Source organism: Desmodus rotundus, chromosome 4 (genome assembly GCF_022682495.2).
Source record: "Desmodus rotundus isolate HL8 chromosome 4, HLdesRot8A.1, whole genome shotgun sequence".
Classification (NCBI taxonomy): domain Eukaryota; kingdom Metazoa; phylum Chordata; class Mammalia; order Chiroptera; family Phyllostomidae; genus Desmodus; species Desmodus rotundus.
In genome coordinates, this window is record NC_071390.1 from 21,012,720 (window position 1) to 21,036,443 (window position 23,724).

At 39.8% G+C, this 23,724-nt stretch overlaps 1 protein-coding gene across 4 annotated transcripts in view; it reads left to right on the forward strand.

The window, feature by feature from the left end:
- The window catches only part of ARMH3 (armadillo like helical domain containing 3), a 177,232-nt gene that overhangs the window by 58,674 nt on the left and 94,834 nt on the right, over positions 1-23,724 (forward strand). For all 4 annotated transcript variants that reach the window (XR_008426770.1, XM_045191405.3, XM_053923505.1 and 1 more), the window contains exons 20-21: positions 5,894-5,982; positions 23,314-23,396. Coding sequence is in view for 3 of the 4 variants with exons in the window: in XM_045191405.3 (XP_045047340.1) it covers positions 5,894-5,982; positions 23,314-23,396 (172 nt within the window). In the remaining variant the exon portion in view is untranslated. The remainder of the gene's footprint in view (positions 1-5,893; positions 5,983-23,313; positions 23,397-23,724) is intronic.

The following is a 23,724-nucleotide window of genomic DNA, read 5'->3' on the forward strand; positions in this document are numbered from 1 at the left end:
AGTTTTACTGTGGATGTATGTTGCATTTTTCTTGTGTATATACCTAGTAGTGAAAGTGGTGGGTTATATAGTACATTATGTTTAACATTTTGAGGAACTCTAATCTGTTTTCCAAAGTGGTTGTACCATTTTACATTTCTACCAGCAATGTATGAGGGCTCCAATTTCTCTATTTCCTCATCATAGTCAAAGTTTTTGTTTTTGCATGGACTTCCTTCCCCTTTAACAAAAGTAGGGGGACATTTACACTATCATTTCTTAAAACCAGTTAAATCTTGAGAACTTATATTCTTGGTTTACAGATTAACATACTAGTTCTCTCCATATTATTCTCTCATGATTCGCCTATTGTGTTTCTAGACCCCCAATGCCAAGGAATTATAAACAATTGCAGTGGAAAAAGTTTGAAGACTTTTAACATGTGCATATATCCTTGTAACAGATGATCTCAGATAAGATAGAAACACATTTCTATTCTCTAAAAAGTTCCTTAGTGCCCTTTTCTAGAGGATGCTAAAATTTTTATAAATGAATTTGCTTTAAATGGTGGTTTTTTAGCTGTAAAGGTAAAATATAGTTGTAGAAAATTTGGAAGAAATAGAAAAAGAGAAAGAACAGAATTCATCTATAATTCTACAACCCAAAAAAGACAAATACTGTTCACATCAAAATTATTCAGTGGAGTCTTTAGGGTTCTCTATGTACAATATCATGTCACCTGTGAATAATGACAGTTTTACTTCCTCCTTTCCAGTTTGGATGCCTTTTATTTCTTCTTGTCTGATTGCCATGGCTAGTACTTATAGTACTATGTTGAGTAAGAGTGGTGGAAGTGGACGTCCTGTCTTGTTCCTGATCTTAAGGGAAATGCTTTTAGTTTTTACTCATTGATTATCATGTTTGCTGTAGGTTTGTCATATATGCCATTACCATATTGAGCTATGATCCTTCTATTTCCACTTTGTTGACATGTGTTTTTTTTTTTTTTTAACCATAAATGGGTGCTGGATTTTATCAAATGCTTTTTCTGCATCTATTGATATCATGTAATTTTTTCTTTCATTTTTTTATGTGATATATCATGTTTGTTAATTTGTGAATATTGTATCAACCTTGCATTCCTGGAATAAATGCCACTTGATCATGGTATATGATCTTTTTAATGTATTGCTGGATCTGGTTAGCTAATATTTTGTTGAGGACTTTGGCATCTACATTCATCAGGGATAATGGCCTATAAATTTCTTTCTTTGTAGTGTCTTTATCTGGTTTTGGAATTAGGATAATGCTGGTTATGTAAAATGAACTTAGGAGTCTTCCTTCTTCTCGAAATTTTTGGAATAGTTTGAGAAGGATACATGTTAATTTTCCTTTGAATGTTTGGTAAAATTCACCTGTGAAGCCATCTGGTCCAGGACTCTTGTTTGCTGGGAGTTTTTTGATTACTTCTTCAATTTCATTAGTTGTAATCGGTCTATTCAGGCATTTTGATTCTTCCTGATTCAGTTTTGGAAGTTTGTATATTTCTAGAAATGTATCCATTTTGCCCAGGTTGTCCAATTTGTTGGCATATAGTATTTTCCTGCAATCTTTGGTATTTCTGTGGAGTCAGTTGTTATTTCTCTTTCATTTCTAATTTTATTTATTTGGGTCCTCTCTTTTTTTCTTGAGTCTGGTTAAAGATTAGTCAATCTTGTTTATCTTTTTAAAGAACTATCCTTTGATTTCATTGATCTTTTTTTTTTAGTCTCTATGTCATTTATTTCTGCTCTGATATTTATTTAATTTATTTTTTAAATACAAATTTGAGGGAGATAATTATTTTTTTAAATTTATTTTTATTGTATTTTTTCCATTACCGTTTACCCCCATAACCTCTCCCCAACCCCACAATCGCCACACTGTTGTATGTGCCCATGAGTTCTCTCTTTTCTTTGTCTTCTTTGCTCAATCCCTCTACCCCCCAACCCTGATCTTTATTACTTCCTTCCTTCTACCTACTCTGGGCTTTGCTTGGTTTTGTTTTTCTATTTCTTTTAGGTATAGGGTTAGATTGTTTACTTGAGATTTTTCTTGCTTCTTGAGGTATGACTAATGCTATGAACTTCTCTCTCAGGACTGCTTTCACTGTGTTGTGTTGATTTTGGGTTGTTGTGTGTTCACTTTCATTTGTTTCCAGGTAATTTTTGATTTCTTCCTTGATCTCATTGTTAATTCATTCAGTGTTTAATAACATCTGTTTAGCCTCTATGTGTTTGAATATTTTTCAGTTTTTTAAAAATTTCATTTTATTTTTGATTTTTAGACAGAGGGGAAGGGAGGGAGAAAGGGAGAAAAACATGAGTGCATAAGAGAAACATCTGTTGTTGCCTTCCATATGCTCCCCAACTGGGCATTGAACCAGTGACCTCTCAGTTCTCAGGATGATGCCTAACCAACTGAGCCACACTGGCTGGGGTAGTTTTTCAGTTTTTTTAGTTTCATACCATTGTGATCTGAGAAGATGATTACTTAGTATGATTTTAATCTTCTTGAATTTGTTAGGGTTTACTTTGTCCTAACATGTGGTCCTCCACCAAGAAACTATAAGGTCTAATAAGTAAATTCAGTAAAGTAGCAAGGTACAAAATTAATATTTAGAAATCAGTGGCATTTTTGTACACCAATAATGAACTATCAGAAAGAGAAATTAAGAAAACAGTCCCATTTGCTATTGCAACAACAACAACAAAAAGATATATAGGAGTAAATTTAACCAAGGAGGTGGAAGATCTGTACTCAGAAAACTATATGACACTGAAGAAAGAAATTGAGGGAGATAGAAATAAGTGGAAATATATACCATGTTCATGGATTGGAAGAATTAAGATCATTAAAAATGTTCATACTACCCAAAGCAATCTATAGATTTAACATAATTCCTATTAAAATACCAATGGTGTATTACACAGATGTAGAACAAATATTCCAAGAATTTATATGGAACCAAAAATGACCCTTAATAACCTCAGGAATCTTGAGAAGGAAGCACAAAGTTGGTAATATCACATACTGATATTAAACTGTACTACAAGGCCATTGTAATCAAAATAGCCTGGTACTTGAATAAGAACAGGCGTATAGGTCAATGGAATGGAGTAGAAAGCCCAGAAATAAACCCATGCCTTTATGCTCAATGAATATTTGACAAAGAGGGCAAGAGCATACAATGGAACAAAGACAGTTTCTTTAATAAATACAAATTTTGGGGAGATAATTCTTATTTAAAAAATTATTTTTATTGCACTTATTACATTACCATTTTTCCTCCCATACCCTCTTCTACCTCTTCCCCCAAACCCCCCATCACCACATATGTTGTTGGGACGTGAATGCTGTTGAATATTCCTGTGATCTAGAATGGCACTGTCCAGTAGAATTTTTTGTGACAATAGAAAAGTTCTATATCTATGCTGTCCAAAATGGTATTGGGAAAATTGGACAGATACATGCAAAAAATGAAGCCAGACCACCAATTTAAACTATAAACAAGAAAAAACTCCAAATGGATTGAAGACTTAAATGTAGACTCAAAACCATAAAAGTCCTAGAAGAAAACATAGGCAGTAAAGTCTCAGACATCTCTAGCAAAATTTATGCTGTTCTATCTCTTAGGGCAAGGTAAGCAAAGGAAAAAACAAACCAATGGGACTATATCAAACTAAAAAGCTTTTACACGGCAAAAGAAACCATCAACAAAATGAAAAGGGAACCCACTATATGTGAGAACATATTTCCCAATGTTACATCTGATAAAGCGATAATTTCCAAAATGTATAAATAACCTATACGACTCAACACCAGGAAGACAAACAGTCCAATGAATAAATGGACGAAGGCCCTGCCCGAGTAGCTCAGTTGGTTAGAGCAGCATACTCCCTGGTCAGGGCACATACATGAGTCAGCAAATGAATGCACGAGTAAGTGGAACAACCAATCAATGGTTCTCTCTCTCTCTCAAATCAGTTAAAAAAAAAAAATGGGCGAAGGACCTGAATAGACACTTCTCCAAAGAGGACATACAGATAGATGGTCGGGTAGGCATATGAGAAAATGCTCAATGTCACTAATCATCAGAGAGATGTAAATTAAAGCCACAATGAGGTATCACCTCACACCTGCCAGAATAAGTGTCATCAGTAAATCAACAAACAAGTGCTGGCAAGGATGTGGAGAAAAGGGAACCCTTGTGCACTGTTGGTGGGAAGCAGTCTGGTGCAGCTGCTGTGGAAAACAGTATGAAGTTTCCTGAAAAAATAAAAACTAACTGCCTTTTGACCCAGTTATCCCACTTCTGGGGATAAATCCTAAGAATCCCAAAACACTAATTCGAAAGAATATATGCACCCCTTTGTTCATTAACTTTAATTACCTTCTTTAAGGCCTTATATCCAAATACAGTCACATTGGGAGTTAGGGCTTCAACATATGAGTTTTGGAAGATTGTAATTTAGTATATAACATGTGCAGTGATTTACTTTCTGTTCTCTCAGCATTGGACATTCTTTCCAAAGTTTCCAATAGGATGATGATCGTGAACATATTTTCATATGAAGGGTTTTTTTTCTTTTGCACTCTGGCTTAAAGCTAAATTCTCTGGAGTGTTGTAAATGGGCCAGAGGATATATTATTAAGACTATCAATAGAATTGCCAAATTGCCTCCTAAAAAGGCTCTATACCAATTATACTTTCTCTAATAATGTATGAGTGGCTGTTTTGCTGTACCTATGTCAGCATTAAAATCTGTATTAATTTGATACACAAAAACAGAATCTTGTTTAAGTAAATTTGAACATTGCAGAAAAATGTTAACATATTTTGCCTCTTGTGGGGGGGTGAATTCATTGTCCATCTTTTTTATTAGGGGCATTATTATGTTTTCTTGATCAATTTGTATAAACTTATATATATATATTAAACATAGGAATCCTTTCATGTTATTTGCTGCAAATGTAATTTCCCAAATTGTTTGGCTTTTAATTTTAATCATCACAATTTTTTTCATAAAATGAGATTTTCAGTTTTAGGAAGTAAATTTCATTAGTATTTTGTACCTTCATCTATGACTTTTAAGCTTTCAAAACCCTCCCCCAGTCAGACATGAAAAAACACTTTTTTGTTAGGTTTACAGTGTTTAAAAATGTCTTCCGTCTCAGACTACTAACTGCTTATTCAGAAATACTGTCAAAAACATATGTCGTCGGGACGTGAATGCTGTTGAATGTTCCTGTGATCTAGAGCAGCACTGTCCAGTAGAATTTTGTGTGACGATGGAAAAGTTCTATACCTGTGCTGTCCAGTATGGAAGCCCCTCGCCATACGTGGCTGCTTGTTATGTGGTTAGTGCAACTGAAGAACTGATTTTTTAATTTAACTGTTAATGGAAATAAAAACGTTAATTACAAATTAATTAAAAATAAATTTATTTAAATTTTAACTGAAGCTAAAAACAAATTTAAATAGATCTACGACTTAGGATCATTAGTGTGATTTTGCCCTGTGTGTAACTTTGAATGGAATAGTCTAATTCTGGTCCATTCTTCTTCCAAGGAAAGATACTCAAGGGAATGGTGTTGGTGGTGCCTAATTGACTATTGATCTATATGTGGTTATAGCCCCCTTTTCCTCTTGATAAGGGGAATTAGCACAAGCAGTGCGCGTATATGTTTGTGTTGGGGGAGATATTTAGCTACTGGAAGGCTGCTGGCAGAAGTTCTTTTCTTTTGCACGTGTACAGATTCATATCCAGCATCTTTAGTGGCCTTAGCAAAGCTGCCTCACTAAAGAAAGGGTATCTTTGGTAAGTTGCACCATTTTCAGGCTTACCCCAGTTTTTACTTGTCTCTGTTACAGACGCTGCATTCAGGTAGTACATAAGCTACTCTGCTACCAGAAGAAGTGTAGAGTGCGCCTGCATTACACCTGGCGGGAACTCTGGTCAGGTAACTTTCTCTTTTTAATTCATCCTCTTTTCCTATGTCTTTTATGAGTCCTTAGGCCTGGGCATAACATGAATTTTTTAAAACACTTTTTAGTTTGTTTAGGATGTTTCTGTTTTCATTTATATATTTTTTGTCATTTTAGCCTTGTCTACTCCAGGCCTGGGCATATCAAATATCTCTTCCATACTTTCTCTCATATTCCCTCCCCTCCTTCTATTTTTTGTCAGCTGTTAGAAACAACTGAATATTTCTTGAGTTCCAATGTATCTTATGAGTGAGAGAGAGGAGTCAGTACAAACTTGGATTCTTCCTCGATTCCATTTGGTAGCAGCATATGGACTGTCGGGAGGCTTCTGTGTGTTTCTTCAAGATGAGTAATCTCAGGAGGAATGTCATAGGGAGAGGAGGTGGAGAGGGGGCGGAGAGATGGGGGAATCCTGTTCTTTGTGTTACATCTGGCATTATTACTGTTTACAGACAGTGTCAATTGTACCACTCCCCCTGTGCCAGAGACAAAAACAGCAAATTACAGTGTTTACTTTTGTCTTTGTATCCTTTTGGTAGCCCAGTAAAGTCACTGCTGTCCCTGCAGGCGGGAAGTGGCTCTTCTCTAAGGGTGCAATTAATGCTGGCTTGCCACCCCTTCCTTTGGTGCAGTTTAATTGGAGCTTACAGGAAAGCAGAGGAGAGACATGTTCCCCGAGGCATTCACTTGCTGATAGGTCCTGTGGTTTTCTTGACCTGATGGTACAATAAAGTCTTCTCCAGATAATTATAGTGATGAATGGTCGCCCCACGTGTGGGAGAGCTTCTCTGTGTTCTCAGAAGCTGGGGTGTCAGAGGTTTTTAAAGAAAAGGGCCAGTAACCCCACCCCCTTCCTTGGAATTTTTCTCACTTGTTGTGACATGTAGTTTCCTTCCAACCCAATTTGGCTTTCTAAATTTAGTCCTCCATAATGGGAAGTAGAGATCTTTAATTAATGGATTAGCAAGATCTCTGCAGTTGCTGCCTAGATGGTGAAGGGGGAATAGGAGAATAACACTAAGTGACAATAGTGGCATTTTCGTATTTTATAAAAGAGATTGTGTGAGAATTTCAGACTGAGGAAATGTCAGAAGAGCTAAAGAGAGATCAAAAGAGATGGAAATGACTGAAGTTAGAATTTCTTTGGTAGGAACACATTTTTTAAGATTTTTATTTTTATTTTCTCATTCGAGGGAGGGGGAGAAGGGAAAAAGGGAGAGAGATGGGGGGAGAGAGAGAAAGAGAGAGAGATCGATTGGTTGCCTCCTGCATGCACTCTGACTGGGGATCGAACCAGCAACCTAGGCATGTGCCCTGACTGGGATTCAAACCAGCAGCCTTTCAGTTACGGAATGACGACACTCCAACCAGCTGAAAGTCACACCAGCCAGGGTAAAACAATTCTCTTTAATATAAAGGATTGCTGTGGTTGCCTTTGTATAGTTAGTTTTGTGATTGTTGGGCTCTAAAAATTTAGGATTAGAGAGAAACACAAAAATGGTGTAAATCTGTGGATGCTGGTGAGGTTGTAGCACTTACAAGTACAAATGGTTCATGTATAGAGCTGGGATGAAGTTACACGTTGCAGTACGGAAGAGTTGGTGGTAATAGTTGTTTCTGCTTGCTTTCGATTCCTTTCTGGTTTTATTTTCTTTTATTCTGTTTTCTTTCTTTTCCATCCTAGCTCTCCCATCTCTGGCTTCTGGGGTTTCTCTGGCTTTTCTCCCATCTTCATCATCTGTTGTCCTCGTCCTCATTGCTGTATTCCATTGCCTTTCTACATTACCTTCTGCCGTTCACTCTGGCTGTCTCCCTGGAGTCCTGGGCTTCTCGTTGCTCTCCTGCCTCTACCTTGTATCCTGTCCTTTGTGCTGTTGTTGTCATTCATTTTACTTTTGCATAGGTTGTAAACCCCACAATGCATTGCTCTTGTTTTGTTTAAAGAGGCAATTATCTTTTAAAGAAACTCCTTTTCCTGTATAGACTGGATGAGCCCTTTTGGAACCCTTGCTCCATGTGTTCGTACATGGAGTATACAGTGAGATACAGAGCAGGTGTTAAGGAAAGCTGCAAAATACTACACTACATGTGAGGTATCAGAGCCCATAATAATGTGTAATATTGCAATCAGTGAATATAAATGTGGCTCTGGGGGATCCACCCACTCGTTGCCTGGCGCCACCCCTCATATGATGGTATGCCCATGTTTTCACTCTTTCTTTGCCTTCTAGACTTAGGGATTTGAGGGAGGGGTGTGAAACTCATAATGGCAAATATGCTTACATGTACAGATGCTTGCCCGTACATGTGCTACAAACTTTAATTGAGTTTTATTTATAAACGAGACTGGTAAGGCATATGTGTTGTTAGATTGGACGCACAGAAGTCCCTGGGTGTCTAGGAAGCAGTTGGCTAGGGTCCAGAAACCTTTTGTCATTGGGAATGTGGGTGTTTAGAATCATTGCACTTTGGGTGGTGATTTTTACTTGTATTTCTACGCTGTTCAGTACAGTAGCTTTTTGTTATCAGGGAGGTAGTCAAAGGTCTCTATGTAAATTCTTTTTTTTTTAAATTCTCACTTGAGGACATCTTTTCATTGTCTTTAGAGAGAGAGGAAGGAAGAGAGAGAAATATCAATGCAAGAGATAAGCATTGATTGGCTGTCTCCCATTTGCCCCTGGACCAGGGATCACACTCGCCTGGATTGGGGATTGAACCTGCAAACCAGGCATGTGCCCTCACTGGGAATTGAACCTGCAACTCCTTGGCTGTGGGACGATGCTGCAACCAACAGAGCCATACCAGCCAGGGCCCTATGTAAATTCTTACATGGAATTCACAGGCTTTTTCTAATGGACAAGGAGAATCGAGCTGTGTTAATTGGGGATGTAATTCTGCCCGATATGTTGGTTTTATACAAGCCCTGACCTACTCCCTGCTGCCACTGTCTATTTATATGATGCCTGTCACCATGGTATCTGAGTATGTGGGGAAATATATTTAGGCTAACTTCAGCTAGAATATGGAAAGGACTCTCTTAGTGCCCTCTTTTCAGCAATTGCTATTTTTCACTAAGTTATGGAAAGTTCAGAAGCTCTTCTCTGACCTCTAGGCTCCCTAGATCTCCTATTTTGAGTAGAGCAAAAGGTTAGGTCTTAAAACTCTCCTCTCATACAGATAGAAAAATGGGTTTTAGGATAAGATTCTAGTAAAATAGCTTTTTTACCTTTGAGAATATAATGAAAGGTATGATTTTTGTGTCCAGAAAAATGTCTATTTGCACATTCATATTATAATTTCAGAGGTAATTTCATGTAATTTCAGGAAGTTCATGGACCCTCTGAGAGCCCCTTCATGATTCCATGTTAAGAATTCCTATCTTAATTTTAGGTTCCATGGACTCCCACTTAATTCTTTTTTCATAGAACATCTGTGAAAAAATTTAGTATTTTGCGAAATATTTTTTTAAAGATTTTATTTATTTATTTTTAGAGAGAGAGAGAGGGAGAGAAACATCAATGTGTGGTTGCCTCTCACATGCCCCCCACCTGGAACCTGGCTGGCAACCCAGGCATGTACCCTGACTGGGAATCGAACTGGTGACCCTTTGATTCACAGGCCAGCACTTAGTACACTGAGCCACACCAGCCAGGGCTTGTTAAATATTTTTTTCTGTATTTACTGATCATATTGCATTCCTCCTGGGAACTTTAGCTTAGCAATCTCCATTCTTGGTCGTTATGATTTATTTCCTGTGTCTTCCTGTAGCACATGAGCTTCTGTTTTAGCCTGTCACATTGTTTTGCTATGTTTGCACATGTCTCTACTATGTTCTGTTTAAATATATATCTTCCCAGAAAAGTTCCCAGAGGGCAGGGTTTGTGTTTTAATTGTTGTTTCATCCCCAGTATACCACTTGGCTTATGACAGGGGCTCAGAGAACATTTGAAAGAGTACATAAATAGATATGTAGAATTTCCATTAGTGATGAATCAACATTCTCCTAAAGCAGCACAATGTTGTGTTTGGACATCAAAACGACAACACCAACCATAATAATAGAACCCAGTAGGATGTCTGCTGTCATGTTTCTGTTGAGCTAACTTCACCACCTTTGAAAAAAAATTATTGATATTAGACAGAAAGAGGAACGGGGGTGGAGAGAGAGGGAGAGAAACATTGATTTGTTGTTGTCCTTATTTATGCATTCACTGGTTGGTTCTTGTATGTGCCCTGACCAGGGATCAAACCCACAGCCTTGGCGTATTGGGACACTGCTCTAACCAACTGAATTACTTGGACAGGGTGACTTGATCACCTTTTAATTTGAGCTATTGATGTGAAAGGGAGTGGTGGGTAATTTCTCTCTCTCTCTTTTTTTTGTTTTTTTTCCTTACCTACAGATACATGGACTGCTTTTAACCAAGTAAAAATGGAAACTGATGGTTTCTAAGCCATTAATCAAAGAATGAGTAGGATGTTTAGAGAGAAGCATATAGTTGTTGGAGAGAGAAATCCTTAAACAGAGCTTCATGGAGTCAGCTTATTTTACTTCCACTTCAGGCAGAAGGGGCATTGGGGCGGCAGCCTGCTTTTAAATAATGTAGCTTTCTGTAGTCTAAAAATGTGGGTCAATATAAAGGCAGATTTATACTGGCATTTTATATTTGACATTTATTTCTGGATTGTAGTCCTTTTTGTCCTCTCACTCTGCTACATCCCTGTACGATAAGTCATTATTTTTGTCACCATTTGTTGGGGAAGGGAGTGGAGGCCTAGAAGGGTAAGTGACTTGCTAAGGATCCTGGAACCAGACACTAAACAGAATCATGATTAGAACTTAGAGTTCCTGACTCCTTTGCTCAGACGCAGATCACTAGGCAACATTTGCCTCCCTGCAGGAAGAAAGGCCCCTAAAGCCCCAAAACAATCTGTTCAGCTCCACTGTGCTAAAGAGCATCCGGAGCATTCACAGCTTTGTGAAAAAGAGAGAAATTGTACATTGCCTGACCTTTCAGATACCTACTGGGAAAATGGGAAACCCAGAGAGTGCCACGGCTTTTTGGATCCAGCTAGCTCTCTCATCATTGGCAGAAGCCTCTCACTGACTTCATGGTTCAGGTATACCGTGAGACTGGAAATCGAGAGCCTTTCTTTGGAAGCTTGTTATAGTGTAGGTATTGTCATATGGGACTGAAAATTTTCAAGAGAAAGAACGACCTGAGCCATAGATTTATCTGGCAGTTCCTAAATAGATATAGCTTTGACTGTTTGGTAGACCCTCCTGATTTTGGGAAACTATCCTTTGAACTTTGAAGTATCTGCTTCTTTTAGTTTAGTTTCTTTCTTAAACTTTATATCGATATAATTATAGACTCACAGGAAGTTGCGAAAATAGTACAGAGAATTTTTGTGTCCTTTACTCAGCTTCCTCCAATAGTGACATCTTATATAACTACGTTATTGCTTCTTTTAGTTTTGAAGAGGGTGTCCAGGTGGGAGAGAACATAGCAGTAAACAACTAGAGTAGATGGGAAGAGGAATTTTGGCAGCTGCTATTGCTGTTTGTTTTTTAAATTGCTTTTTAAATTGTTCTTCCTCTTTCCCCCCAGTTTTCTCTGATTTAGGGGAATATGTTACAAGACGTATGCTAGGCTTGACGTACCTAATTAAGACTGCTCTGGTTTGCAAGTGCAGAGATGGAGGCTTTTATCTTCTGTGGATACTCAGTTCTTCTCAAAGTTAAAGTGTTCTAATATAGGGCATTAGAAGGTATTTCTCTGTTTCCATAATTTTGTCATGAAAGATTCTGTATAGCACTATAGAAAGCCCAGGACTGGAAAAAAAAATGCCAGGAAACTAATTTTTTCCCCTTCAATTCACCACATTTGGCTAAACCCAGAATTTACACTATTTTGAATCTTTTCTCATCTCAGAAACTTGGCAGAAGCAAAAGATAAGAATTTCTAACAGGTTTAGCCTGTTAGAGGGAGAAAAAAATTCCCACCTAAAAACCCCTAAGAGTGAGCAATCTCTGTTCTTTTCTCTGCACATGAAGTCATTTCCTATCCAGAGGCCCATTAGCATCTTATCAACTTAGAGAGACAGAGGAAGGAGTAGCTATGCTTTTGTTGCTGTGCCTATCCTAGTTCTAAAGGAACCTATCATTTAGTTTCATTGGTATCTTCATTCTCTGGATCTGAGTGAACAGGACAGGTCTGTTACTGGTTTTCATTCATTTTGGCAGAAAGTAAAGTTTTTGGATCTATATCAGATAGACGGCTTCATTGACTATTAGATTTTTTAAAGAGTGATTTTGGCTATCTCTTAGCTGGGCAATGTTGGAAAAAATAAGCAGGTGGTATAGGGCCCTAGAAGAAGGCAGTGGCCTCTGAGCATGCTTATTTAGAGGCAGCTACACAGGAATGAGGTATATGGGATCCTGCATTTCCCAGAGCCTAAGTTCTGGGTGGGAACTTTCACATAAAAGCTCATTTTCATGATGAAGAAGAGGGTGGGTAGTAACTGTGAGGTATGCAGCGTTCCAGGTAAATGGGGAATTGGAGGTAGTTGAGATCCGTGTTTTCCCTTTTAGCAGATGCACTTCAACCAGGAAAATGGTAAGACAGAACCTAACTTCCATTTAAAGAAAGGGTTTTCTTTTTTCTTCCAGTTCACCTAGAGGTGTGTGAAGCCTTTAGACAAGTCAGCTTATGGATGTACTGACCTTTCTTTTTTATTGTGGTAAAATACACAGAACATAAAATTTACTATTTTAGCCATTTGTTAAGTATACAATTCAGTGGCATTAAATATATTCACGTTGTTGTACAGCCATCACCACCATCTTTTCCCATAACTCTTTTCATCTTGTAAAACTAAAACTCTGTAGCTATTAAACAGTAACTCTCCATTCCCTCCTTCCCTCAGCCCCTGGCAACCACCAGAGTCTACTTTCTAAGTACGCCACGTAAGTGGAACCACACAGTGTTTGTCTTTCTTGTGAGGCTTATTTCACTTAACGTAATGTCCTCAGGTTTCAAGAAATCAGATCCTGTCCCTTTCTCAGAGTTTGCTGGTTTTGTTATTGTTTTTCTTTTTAATTTTTAAAAAGATTTTATTTATATATTTTTAGAGAGGGGAAAAAAGTGAGAAAGAGAGGGAGAGAAACATGGATGTGTGAAAGAAACATCGATCTGTTGCCTCTTGTATGCACCCTGACTTGAAATCAAACTGGCAACTTTTTGCTTTGTGCAATGACATTCACCAGTCAGGGCTTGTTACTGTTTTTGTTTGTGTGTGTGTGTGTGTGTTTTTAAAAAAGATTTTATTTATTTACTGTTAGAAAGAGGGGAAAGGAGGGAAAAAGCGAGGGGGAGAAACATCAATGTGTCATTGCCTCTTGCATGCCCCCCACCAGGGACCTGGCTCGCAACCCAGGCATGTGCTGGGAATCTAACCGGTGACCCCCTGGATTGCAGGCAGGCACTCAATCCACTGAGCCACACCAACCAGGGCTGTTTTTGTTTTTGTTTTTGTTTTATTGTTGTAGGCTGTTTGTGCTGAGGATCAGCTGGAGCTGTAAACTTAATGTCTTCTTAGGTCTCTTCTGAGCCTGTTCTTGGGCATGCACCATCACTTTCTGACTTTCCTTGTATGTGCAGTTATGTTTGAATGTCCTGGTCTTTAATGTCTGGTTTTCTAAAGGGGGAAAGTAAAAAATGAAGGTCAGGGGTGGGGGGAAAGGCGTACTGGCCCTTTAAGTCTCCTGTAAGTCACTTATCTGGAGGGGGAAGGGTTTGCAACAATGGAGGAGGTGCAACAACAGTGGCTGCCCACCTCTTTGCACCCCTAGGATCAGAAGCAGCAGTTAGCACCAGAGTACATATCCCCAATATTAGGAGGACAGGGTCGTTTTTTCCTACCCTTGTTTCCACAAGCTTTGTGCAAGCTGCTCCAGGAAGGAACAATTACACAGATTTTGCCACATGGCTGAGGGTAGGGGATGGGTAGCTGTACTGTGCCAAGAGCTGAAATTGACCGAAATTAACCAAAATATACCATCCAAGTCTTCTGGAAGCTGCAAATCTTCATCAGAGCCCAGAGTTCCAGAACAGTGAATCAGAGATTCTGCCAGAGCAATTATGGTCTAGGTGGGGAGAGCCAATCCTAATGCTTCCTACTTTGCTGTCTTCCCAGAATCCTCCCGCTGGATGGATTCTTTCATGTAGTCTTCACCTGGAAAGGTTCATAGCTGGCAAACAAAGCCATTTCATTTTCTTGTTTGATTCCTTGGCATGTTTTAGTGAGGTACTTGGGTTTGCAGCCAGACAGATGCCTATATTCTGAGAAGTCACCTAGTGTATTTTTAAATTATTCTACTGATAGATGCTGGCGTCTAAGTCCTTCCTGTGCCACTTTGCTTATTGACAGTGAGCCTACTGATTGCTGGCAATGTCCCTGAGTAATTGGCGATTTTATCCAGAGATGCTAGAATTGGCTAGAGTTTATATGCCTCTGGGGTTTTAGAGGCATTGGCTTGTTACATTAGTGCTATTTCTAGTCTGTCCTTTGAGTTCCTCTACCTTTCTCCTAAGCAAGTGAGATGTTAATATTTCTCTCCTCTCAGTCACTATGAAATTATTTATCCATTTTCCCTAATGAGTGGGTTTTGATTTGGGATCTGTGGCGTCTCATCCTAGCTCCATGCCAGGCCACAAAGTAGGGCCTGACAGAGTCTTGTCTTTGCTTTATATCTCTTTCTCTTCATAGCACGTAAAAGCTGTTCAAACAGGCAGCTCTCTCTGGCCTGATTCTTCTAAGACATTTATTTGTGCTCTGCTGGAGGTTCTCTGTCTCCTTCCTGTTTTTAATCTTATTTAAATGTCATTCACTTGGATTTGTAATTAAACCTCCCCTCTGCTTCTCTGAGGCAGGCGTCTGAGGTACCACTTAATTGTGAATTTCCGTGGTTGGCTTGTTCCTCTGTGCACCTGGTTTACCTCAATGTAGGGGACAGGTTTTAGTCCTGGATAAGTTCCCATATTCATTATTCATTCTACTCTCCTACATGGCAACACAATTTGCTGCAGCCTTCTTTCTCTCCCCTTGAATTCAAAACAAGATAGAAAAAAATCTGGGAAAGTCTTCATTATGTGGGGATATGTAAATGCTAGGAGTATTTCGGCAAATAAGGTTCCTTGTGGGGTGAAGGGGACCTGTGCAAGGTGGTAGGATTCTCAGATGATGTTACTGAGGTCTTCTCATTTGAAAAATAGATTGGTTGTCTCTTGTCTCTGGGAATTCACTTGGGACACCAGGAACCATCAAGGTACCTGTTCCTGGCTCAGCTTCCCAGAACCTGTACACTATCCTTTATTTTACCTGTGTCTGCCTACATTCAAGTCAGAAGTGTTGTATACTACTACCATACTTTATGCACAGGGCTCCCTAAGGAAAGGAGCTTGGTCCAAAGCTAAGTTGCCTCTAGTACAGAATCAAAAGAGGCAGCAATTGCAGTCCATTTGTAGTTCTTGAAAAAGAGCCCAGCAACTAAGTTTTCAAAGTGCCTGGTAGAAAAGAACTTTCAATGAATAAACTGTGTGTATGGAACACCCACTGCCCTGTAACTTAAACATATTGAATGCGTAATATAGTACCTCAAATATTGCACTGACATAACTTCTTTATTTTTCACTCAGTTTAAGAGTATTTGGAGCCAGGTATCTGGAGCCTCATTTAGTAGAGATAGCAAAGATTAGGAGTCAAACCCAGATCCCCAGTGATTTCCTAGAATATTGTTAATGCTTCCCTGCATTGGTGGCTTTGTGAACTTTGATGATTATTCTGAAGGCTGCCATAGGGTTCTCTTGAAGGCTGCTCAGGGTTCATTTTGAATTTGCATCCCTGCCCAAGAGTTCATGGCTGTCTGTTAATTGAGTATACTTGGCTCCTCTCCTTACTCCGTGGAAGAGGAGACACCTTTGTATGTTTGGCCCCATACTTAGTACTGTGTACCATGTAAATTTCAGCTGATAATCAGTTTTACTGAAGTTATAGAAAGTTGGGATGGAGTGGGGATCATGGTAGTGTTTGTGGAAAGGAAAACATTGATCTCTTTTTTTTTAATCATAAAAATGTTTACATGTACAGTTCAGTAGCATTAAGTAACTCCCATTGGTGTGCAGCCATCTCCACCTTCCATTTCCAAAATTTTTCCATCTTCCCAAACTGAAACTGTCAGTTTAGCTCCAACTGGCTTTGTGGCTTTGAATAATTTACAGAACCTCCCTAAATTTCAATTTGGTCACCTGTAAATTGAGACCATTAATACCTACTTCATTGGGTAGTTAAGATGATTCAGTGAGAATAATGTACTTTAAGCGCTTTACATAATGCCTAGCATCTAGCAGGCACCTAGTAAATGTTACCTCACTTACTATTTGTGATCACTGTGTTTCTCCTTAAAAAAGAGATGAATGCAGTTTGGGAGAGGTGATTTCTGTAGTTAAGTGTCTCAAGATATCAGATAGAGAGCAGTAGAAAAGAGGAAGGTTTGCAATACTTAGTGAGCTTCTGGCACAAGTATTAGCTTGTAGTTGTCACTCAGCAGGGAGATATGATGCATTCCTCTATATGATATGTCTGTCTGGCATTGGTGTTTTGGGGCAGCCTGCTCCTAAACAGGAGCAGGATGAGGGCCAATGAGAATTATCTACTAAGGCCTAGAAAGTCTTGCTCACCAAGCTGGTCTTCATTCAAAAAGATACTCTCTGTAATAAGCTGTGTCATTCTGGTTTGTGGGGATGAGCAGTCGTAGTTAACCTAATGGACAAACTTGTATACACAGTATTGAGTTTCTATAACATAGGCTATTCTTCTTTGGAAATATCTTAGACTATGGGTCAAGTCTTTGGTGAGGAGGAATTTGTGTTAGCCTCTTCTCCCCTGCTTCCTTTTTAAAATCATCATTTAAAAATTTGAAACAAATCAAAAGCTTAAATTAAAAAGAAGAAAGTACATCTTGCTCCATTCTGTTTATAATGACTACATGTATTGTACTTAATACCAAACTCTTAGAAGCATATGACTAATTAACTGTACTATGTTTATACAACCAACTCCTTATCTATTATAGTTACCGTAACTCTTTCCTCTATGTACTGCTACTTCTGTGACTGTCTTTGGAACAGTTTGGTTGGCAATGTGCCCAGATGGCACAAGGGGATCAAGGCAGTTTTCTAAAAATGTGTTTGTGTGGAGAGCGGTGAACCAGCAGCCAGCCAGTATGAGTTCTGTTCTGCTTGCGTGTTGGCACTGAGGTCCTTAGGGCCAGTTCTCTATTGCCCTAGACCCTGCCCCTGACATGAGGCTCTTTTCTTTTCTGGCCTGCAGTTAAACCCTATGTAGAGCTCTATAACATAATAACTGTTAGTGAGCCTGGCTATTAATCGTTTATTCCCACTTTTTTGTTTCAGTTCAGATTTTGCATAAAGAAAGGGATCTCTTGGCTCTCTGTAAAGTCCAGATCCAGTCGCATCCCATGTGCAGTATAATTTTGAAGGCAGTAACCCTCAGCAAGGGAAATAAGTTTTAATTGACAGTTACATGCTGTTTTCTTTTTATGTTTACCAGCTTATGATAAGCAATATTATAAAGGATACAGAGGAACAGCCAGATAAAGAGGTACATAAGGCAAGGTCTTGAAGTATTGAGATCTCAGGAGCTTCAGTTTCCAAGGAGTTGGGGTGCACCACCCTCCTTGTGTGTGGATGTGTTCACCAGCCCAGAAGCTCTCTGAACCCTGTTTTGTTTTAATGGAGGCTTTATTACATAGGTATAGTTGGCTGAATCATTTACCATTGGTGATTGAACTCAGTCTCCAGCACTTCTCTTCTTTCTGGGAGGCAGATGGAGCTGAAAGGTTTTTTTTTTTTTTTTTTTAACATTTTTCAAAGTATATTTTACTGCTTATGTTATTACAGTTTTCCCATTTTTTTCCTCCCTTTTATCCTCCTCTGCTCTGTACCTCTCTTCCCTCCAGCATTAGCCCCCACCTTAGTTCATGTCCTTAGGTCGTACATTTAAGTTCTTTGGCTTCACCATTTCCTATACTATTCTTAACTTCCCTCTGTCTATTTTGTACCTACCAAGTATGTTTCTTACTCCCTGTACCTTCTCCCCCATTCTCCCCCACCCCCTCCCTACTTATAACCCTCCATGTGATCTCCATTTCTGTGATTCTGTTCCTATTCTAGTTGTTTGCTTAGTTTGTTTTTTTCTTTTTGTTTTAGCTTTAGTTGTTGATAGTTGTGAGTTTGTTGCCATTTTACCGTTCATAGTTTTGATCTTCTTTTTCTTAGATAAGTCCCTTTAACATTTCATATAAGAGCTTGGTGATGATGAACTCCTTTAACTTTACCTTGTCTGGGAAGCACTTTATCTGCCCTTCCATTCTAAATGATACCTGTGCTGGATAGAGTAATCTTGGATATAGGTCCTTGCTTTTCATGACTTTGAATACTTCTTCCTGTAAGATTTCTTTTGAGAAATTAGCTGATAGCCATGTGGAAACTCCTTTGTAGGTAACTCTCTCCTTTCCTCTTGCTGCTTTTAAGATTCTCTCCTTATCTTTAATCTTGGGTCATTTAATTATGATGTGTCTTGGTGTGTTCCTCTTTGGGTCCAACTTGTTTGGGACTCTCTGAGCTTCCTGGACTTGTATGTCTATTTCCTTTGCCAGATTGGGAAAGTTTTCCTTCATTATTGTTCAAATAAGCTTTCATTTTCTTGCTCTTACTTTTCTCTTTCTGGCATCCTTATGATTTGGATGTTGGAAAGTTTAAAGTCCTGGAGGTTCCTAAGCCTCTTCTCATTTTTCTGAATTCTTGTTTCTTAATTCTGTTCTGGTTGAATGTTTATTTCTTCCTTCTGGTCCAAATCATTGATTTGAGTCCCAGTCTCCTTCCCTTCACTGTTGGTTTTTCTTTATTTCGCTTTGCATAGTCTTCTTCCTTTATTTTGTGGCTATACTCAGTGAATTCTGTGAGCATACTGATTACCAGTGTTTTGAACTCTGCATCAGATAGCTTGGCTATCTCCTCATCACTTGGCCCTTTTTCTGGAGTTTTGATCTGTTCTTTCATTTGGGCCATATTTCTTTGTCTCCGTGCACCTGTTACCTTGTAAGGGGCAGAGCCTTAAGTATTCACCAGGGCGGGGCAAACCTGTCACTGCGTTGTGGTGCTGAATATGAGGGAGGGGTCTGAGAGGGAACAGTGTTGCTTGCTTAGCTCTTGCCCCACTTTCAGTCACTTCTCCTGCTACCCACAAGCAAATTGGGCCCTTCTGGTGCTGATTCCCTTGTGAGTGGGCTAGTATATGTTCTAGGACCCTGCTGGCCACTCCAGTGGACTCTCCTGTGAGACTGGAAGTTTCTCCCACTGCCTCAACCCCCACAGGTTCTTACAGTCAAATGTTTTGAGGCTTTCTTTCCCAACGCTGGAACTCTGGGTTGCACGGTCTATCTCTCTCCCCAGTTGTTCCTCCCAGTTTATCAGCACGTGAATGTGGGACTGCCAGCTGCCGCCTTGCCCCACATCCTTTCTGCCCGGCTGCCTATCTCCACCCCACCTACCTGTCTGAATGAATGTTTCTTCTTTAACTCCTTGGTTATTGGACTTCCATAAAATTTGACTTTCTGGCAGTCCTGGTTTTTTGTTTTTAAATTAGTTGTTATCCTTCTTTTGGTTGTGTGAGGAAGTGAAGTGTATCTTCCTACACCTTCATCTTGGGTGCTGAGTGTTTTAACCCCTGTTTTGTTTTTTTAAGATACTAGGAGAGAAAGCAGAAACATGGAGAGAGGTGTGTGAGAGGTGAGATTTAAAGGAGAGAGATGAGAGTACCTATGGAGGGCCTGTTGAGGTGGTTTATGCTGAGAAAAGCTACTGGGAGTCTTTAGGTTTTGAGAGTGAGCAGTAGAGAGAGGTAGGAATGAGGCAGTAAACACCTGTACTGTGACTAGCTGAGGACTAAGGACTAAGAGAAAAAAGGAACCAAATATTACACAAAAATAACCTGGAGCAGCCGGTAGGTGGAGAAAGTTATGAACCAGAGCCCAGAGAAGTGTTGGTAGCAGTAGAGTCAGCAGGTCTAAGCATACCATTTATAGGCAAGGTTCCTTCCCTTTAACATTTAATTCCATCTGGCACCTTTATTTGTTTAATCTTACCTTAATGGAATGGTAGAAAAAAAACACTAAACAGGAGACCAGTTTCTAATCCCAATTTAGTCCCTAGCTAGTTGGGGTGTTGGGGGGTCATTGATGGGGTTTTCTAATCCAAAAGTAAGGGCATTAGATTAAATGACCTCTAAGGTCCTTTTTGGCTCTAAAAACTCTGTAATCAGCTTCATCCCATCAGGTCAGAGGATAGAAGACAATATGTATAGTGATGCATTGAACCCTGAACAGTTGATAGACTGACTGCAGAGTCAGGAGGATGATGAAGGAAAAAAAGCACTACTTCATGGGATATTTGGGGCATTTTCTGTTGGAGAGGAATGTGGTCCTTGATGTCAGAGGCCTGTGGGAGCCAACTTTAAGGTTGCTTTGTTCATTTTAGCTGCCTAGTAAATTCCCTTGCATGGGTGTCCAACCTGCGGCCCGCAGGCTGCATGCGGCCCAGGATGGCTATGAATGCAGCCCAACATAAAATTGTAAACTTAATTAAAACATTATGAGATATTTTGGTGATCACATGTCGCAATGTCACGTAATCACAAAATCAGAATGGCCTAAGACAACTCCTCTTCTTCCAGTGTGGCCCAGAGATGCCAAAAGGTTGGATACTCCTACTAGAGAGGGGCTACTCTTCAGGTGACAAAACCTTGGCTTTTTTTGGAGGAGAGAGGGGAGGTCTGACCTAAATTATCAAGGGCAGAATGAAGGTATTCCCTGGTGCTGCCTTTCAGTATTGCAGGGCCAGGCTCTCCTTCTCACTACTGTTTGGCTATGCTGATGTCTCTTGTAGTTGGGACATAGGTCACCTCTTGGGTCGTGCCAGAATTGCTGTCTTCCTCCCCTCGTATTTATCACTTTGTCATCCCTGACTCTGAATCCCAGAGATCAAGACTAACTGTAGTCCTGCAGAGGGGCAATAAATCATTGTTTCCACTACCTTTTCTCCAGGTTTGGTGTCCCTTAATTACCACATAACCACTGCTGAGGTTGCATCTTTGGGCTGTGCGTGCTATATTTGTGTAAAAGCTGCTTTGTCTCTCTACCCGTTGTTTTGCAGAGTGCTACGTGTGCTACCTGTCCTTTCCTCTTTTCTCCTGTGAGTTTATAGAGTGTGATTGTCAGGTGATCTATCCATCATCAGGGCTGGTCTGTGCTCCTGGGGAGTGGGTGGAGCGGACAGCCCTTAATAACTCAGCAAAGTGATCTTCATTAACAAGAGAGGTTTTGGCTCTGCTAGTCCTTTTTATATGAGGCTAGTCAGTCCCCTTCATTCTCTCAGCTCCTGGTAGGAGCCAAGCAGGTTGTGTGATCCAGAAAGGCCTCCCATGGAGTTTTCTTTTTGGTCCAGTCCAGCAGATCACTTGTTAACAGACCGTATCAAAAGGGCCTGCTGCCTTTCATTTGCTTTCCATTATGAAACCTCCAAGAATTCGAGATGGGGCAGGGGCGAATAGTTCATAAATGAGGATGTCTACCTCCTTTCATCCCTAGCAAGGCTCTTTTGCTATTTGAGGGGAAGGTTCAAGCTTTAGAAGCAGAATGTAGACAGGCTCTTGTACTTTTCCTTGCCTGCTGCTGCTTTACTGTAACTGTGCTTTTAGAGGGTTGAGAGTGAGGGGTGTTGTGTGGCAGGCAGCAAGTGTTCAGAGAATCTTAACTCCTACTCATTATTCCCTGCTGTTTCATATCAAAGCCCATGTCTCTTCTCTAAGAGTAGTAAACCACACAAAGCTCAAACAGCATGGGGGAATTGACTTCTTTGCTGGCAAAGAAGCAGATATGGTCTTAGAAAAGGAGAGGTCAAGCCTTTTTTATGTCTGTGGAAGTGAGGATGGTTGAGGGAGAGAAGACAGGAGGAGCACCAATTGCTTACAGCTGGTGAACCCTTTCTTTAAAAAAAAAATTTTTTTTAATCCTCACTTGAGGGCATTTTTTTCATTGCTTTTAGAAAGATAGGAAGAGGCAGGCGAGTGGGGAGGGGGGCAGGGGCGGGGCAGAGAGTGAGAGAAAAACAGAGAAACATCAATGTGAGAGAGAAACATTGACTGGCTATATATGCCCTGACCAGCGATCAGACCCACAACCTTCGTATATGCCCTGATCAGGAATCGAACCCATGACCCTTTGTTCTATAAGACGATGCTCCGTCCAGCTGAGCCACACTGGCCAGGGCTGAACACCTTCTTTATAGATTCCCATCAAATAGGGGTGCTAAAACAGGGCCAGTAGTCATGATGAGCACAGAAGCAGAATTCATTTCACAGTCCTCAGTGAAAGAGTACAAGGAAATCGATAATTTCTTTTATGCTTAATATTTATTCGCAAAATGTCTTTAAAGCTATTCTGCTAACCTAGGCACTTGGCAGTCTCTTTACTGAGATTGCTTGAGTTTTGGCAATTTCTGTCCTCATTAAGGATTATAAGGCAAAAAAGGACCTTTTCGGTAAATGTTGTCGTGGTTGAGAAAGGACAGAGCAGAGCTGCACTTTCTTTTTGAACAGGTGGCACAGTTAAGGGCTTTTTTTTTTTTCTTCATGAGCTCTCTTCCCATCCCAAGCTGAAGCCCAGGTGTAAGTTCTACAATATAGCTGGCACATCTGGTGGCCAGTTAGAATTGAAAAATGTCCCTCTTAATAATGATGTTCGAAATAGGTACATAGTTGAAACTTGGTGACATGAGATGCTAGCAGCCATGGGTGACAGGGGGACCCTCATTTTGACCTGTAAATTGTGCAGATTTGTTGGGGAAATCACATGCAGGAGTAAACTTAGAACACTTAAGGTGTGTTTTATAGTCAAATTGCTGAGCTTAATTGCTACTTAAGAAGTGGCAAAAAGATGTTTAAAAACCACCTATGGGCAGATAAGCAGACATGTGCATGGAAGGTCAGTATTTTCTTCAAATATACCCATCTTACCTGTTTTTAAAGAGTACTTAGTAGCTGTGACTCACTCATTCGAGCCCTATTTAGATTTCTGTAGAGCTAGTTGATTTTTATTGCTTTCATTTAACTTTACTGATTATGTTTTGAATAGCTTGTTGATGTCTTTTTTTTTTTTTTTAAAGCCTTGATAAATTTGCTGAAGTTCCTTATGTCAAATGAGACTGTACTTTTGGCCAAACACAACATTTTTACGTTAGCCCTTATGGTGAGTAACCAAAAAATATTTCTTTTTCTGAAGATATACTTTAAAGCAGAGATGGGTTGTTTTGAAGCAGGAGCTGGGTTCTGGGGACTATGCCATAGGTGGAACCAGGCCTTTATTTTCCTTTTGGATCAGAATCTCCGTATTGTTGCTCCCCACTCTCACCTGTGTCTTTAGCAAACCTGGGACTCTTTCTCTTTCAGAAGAATGTATTGTGTGGCAGCTGCAGGTATAGGTCAGATCTCTGGGTATAAGCAGTGAGCCATGGTCCCAGTTGAGAGACTACTACACTGCTATAGTATCTATGTTGGTACCTAGCAAAGTCTCCAGA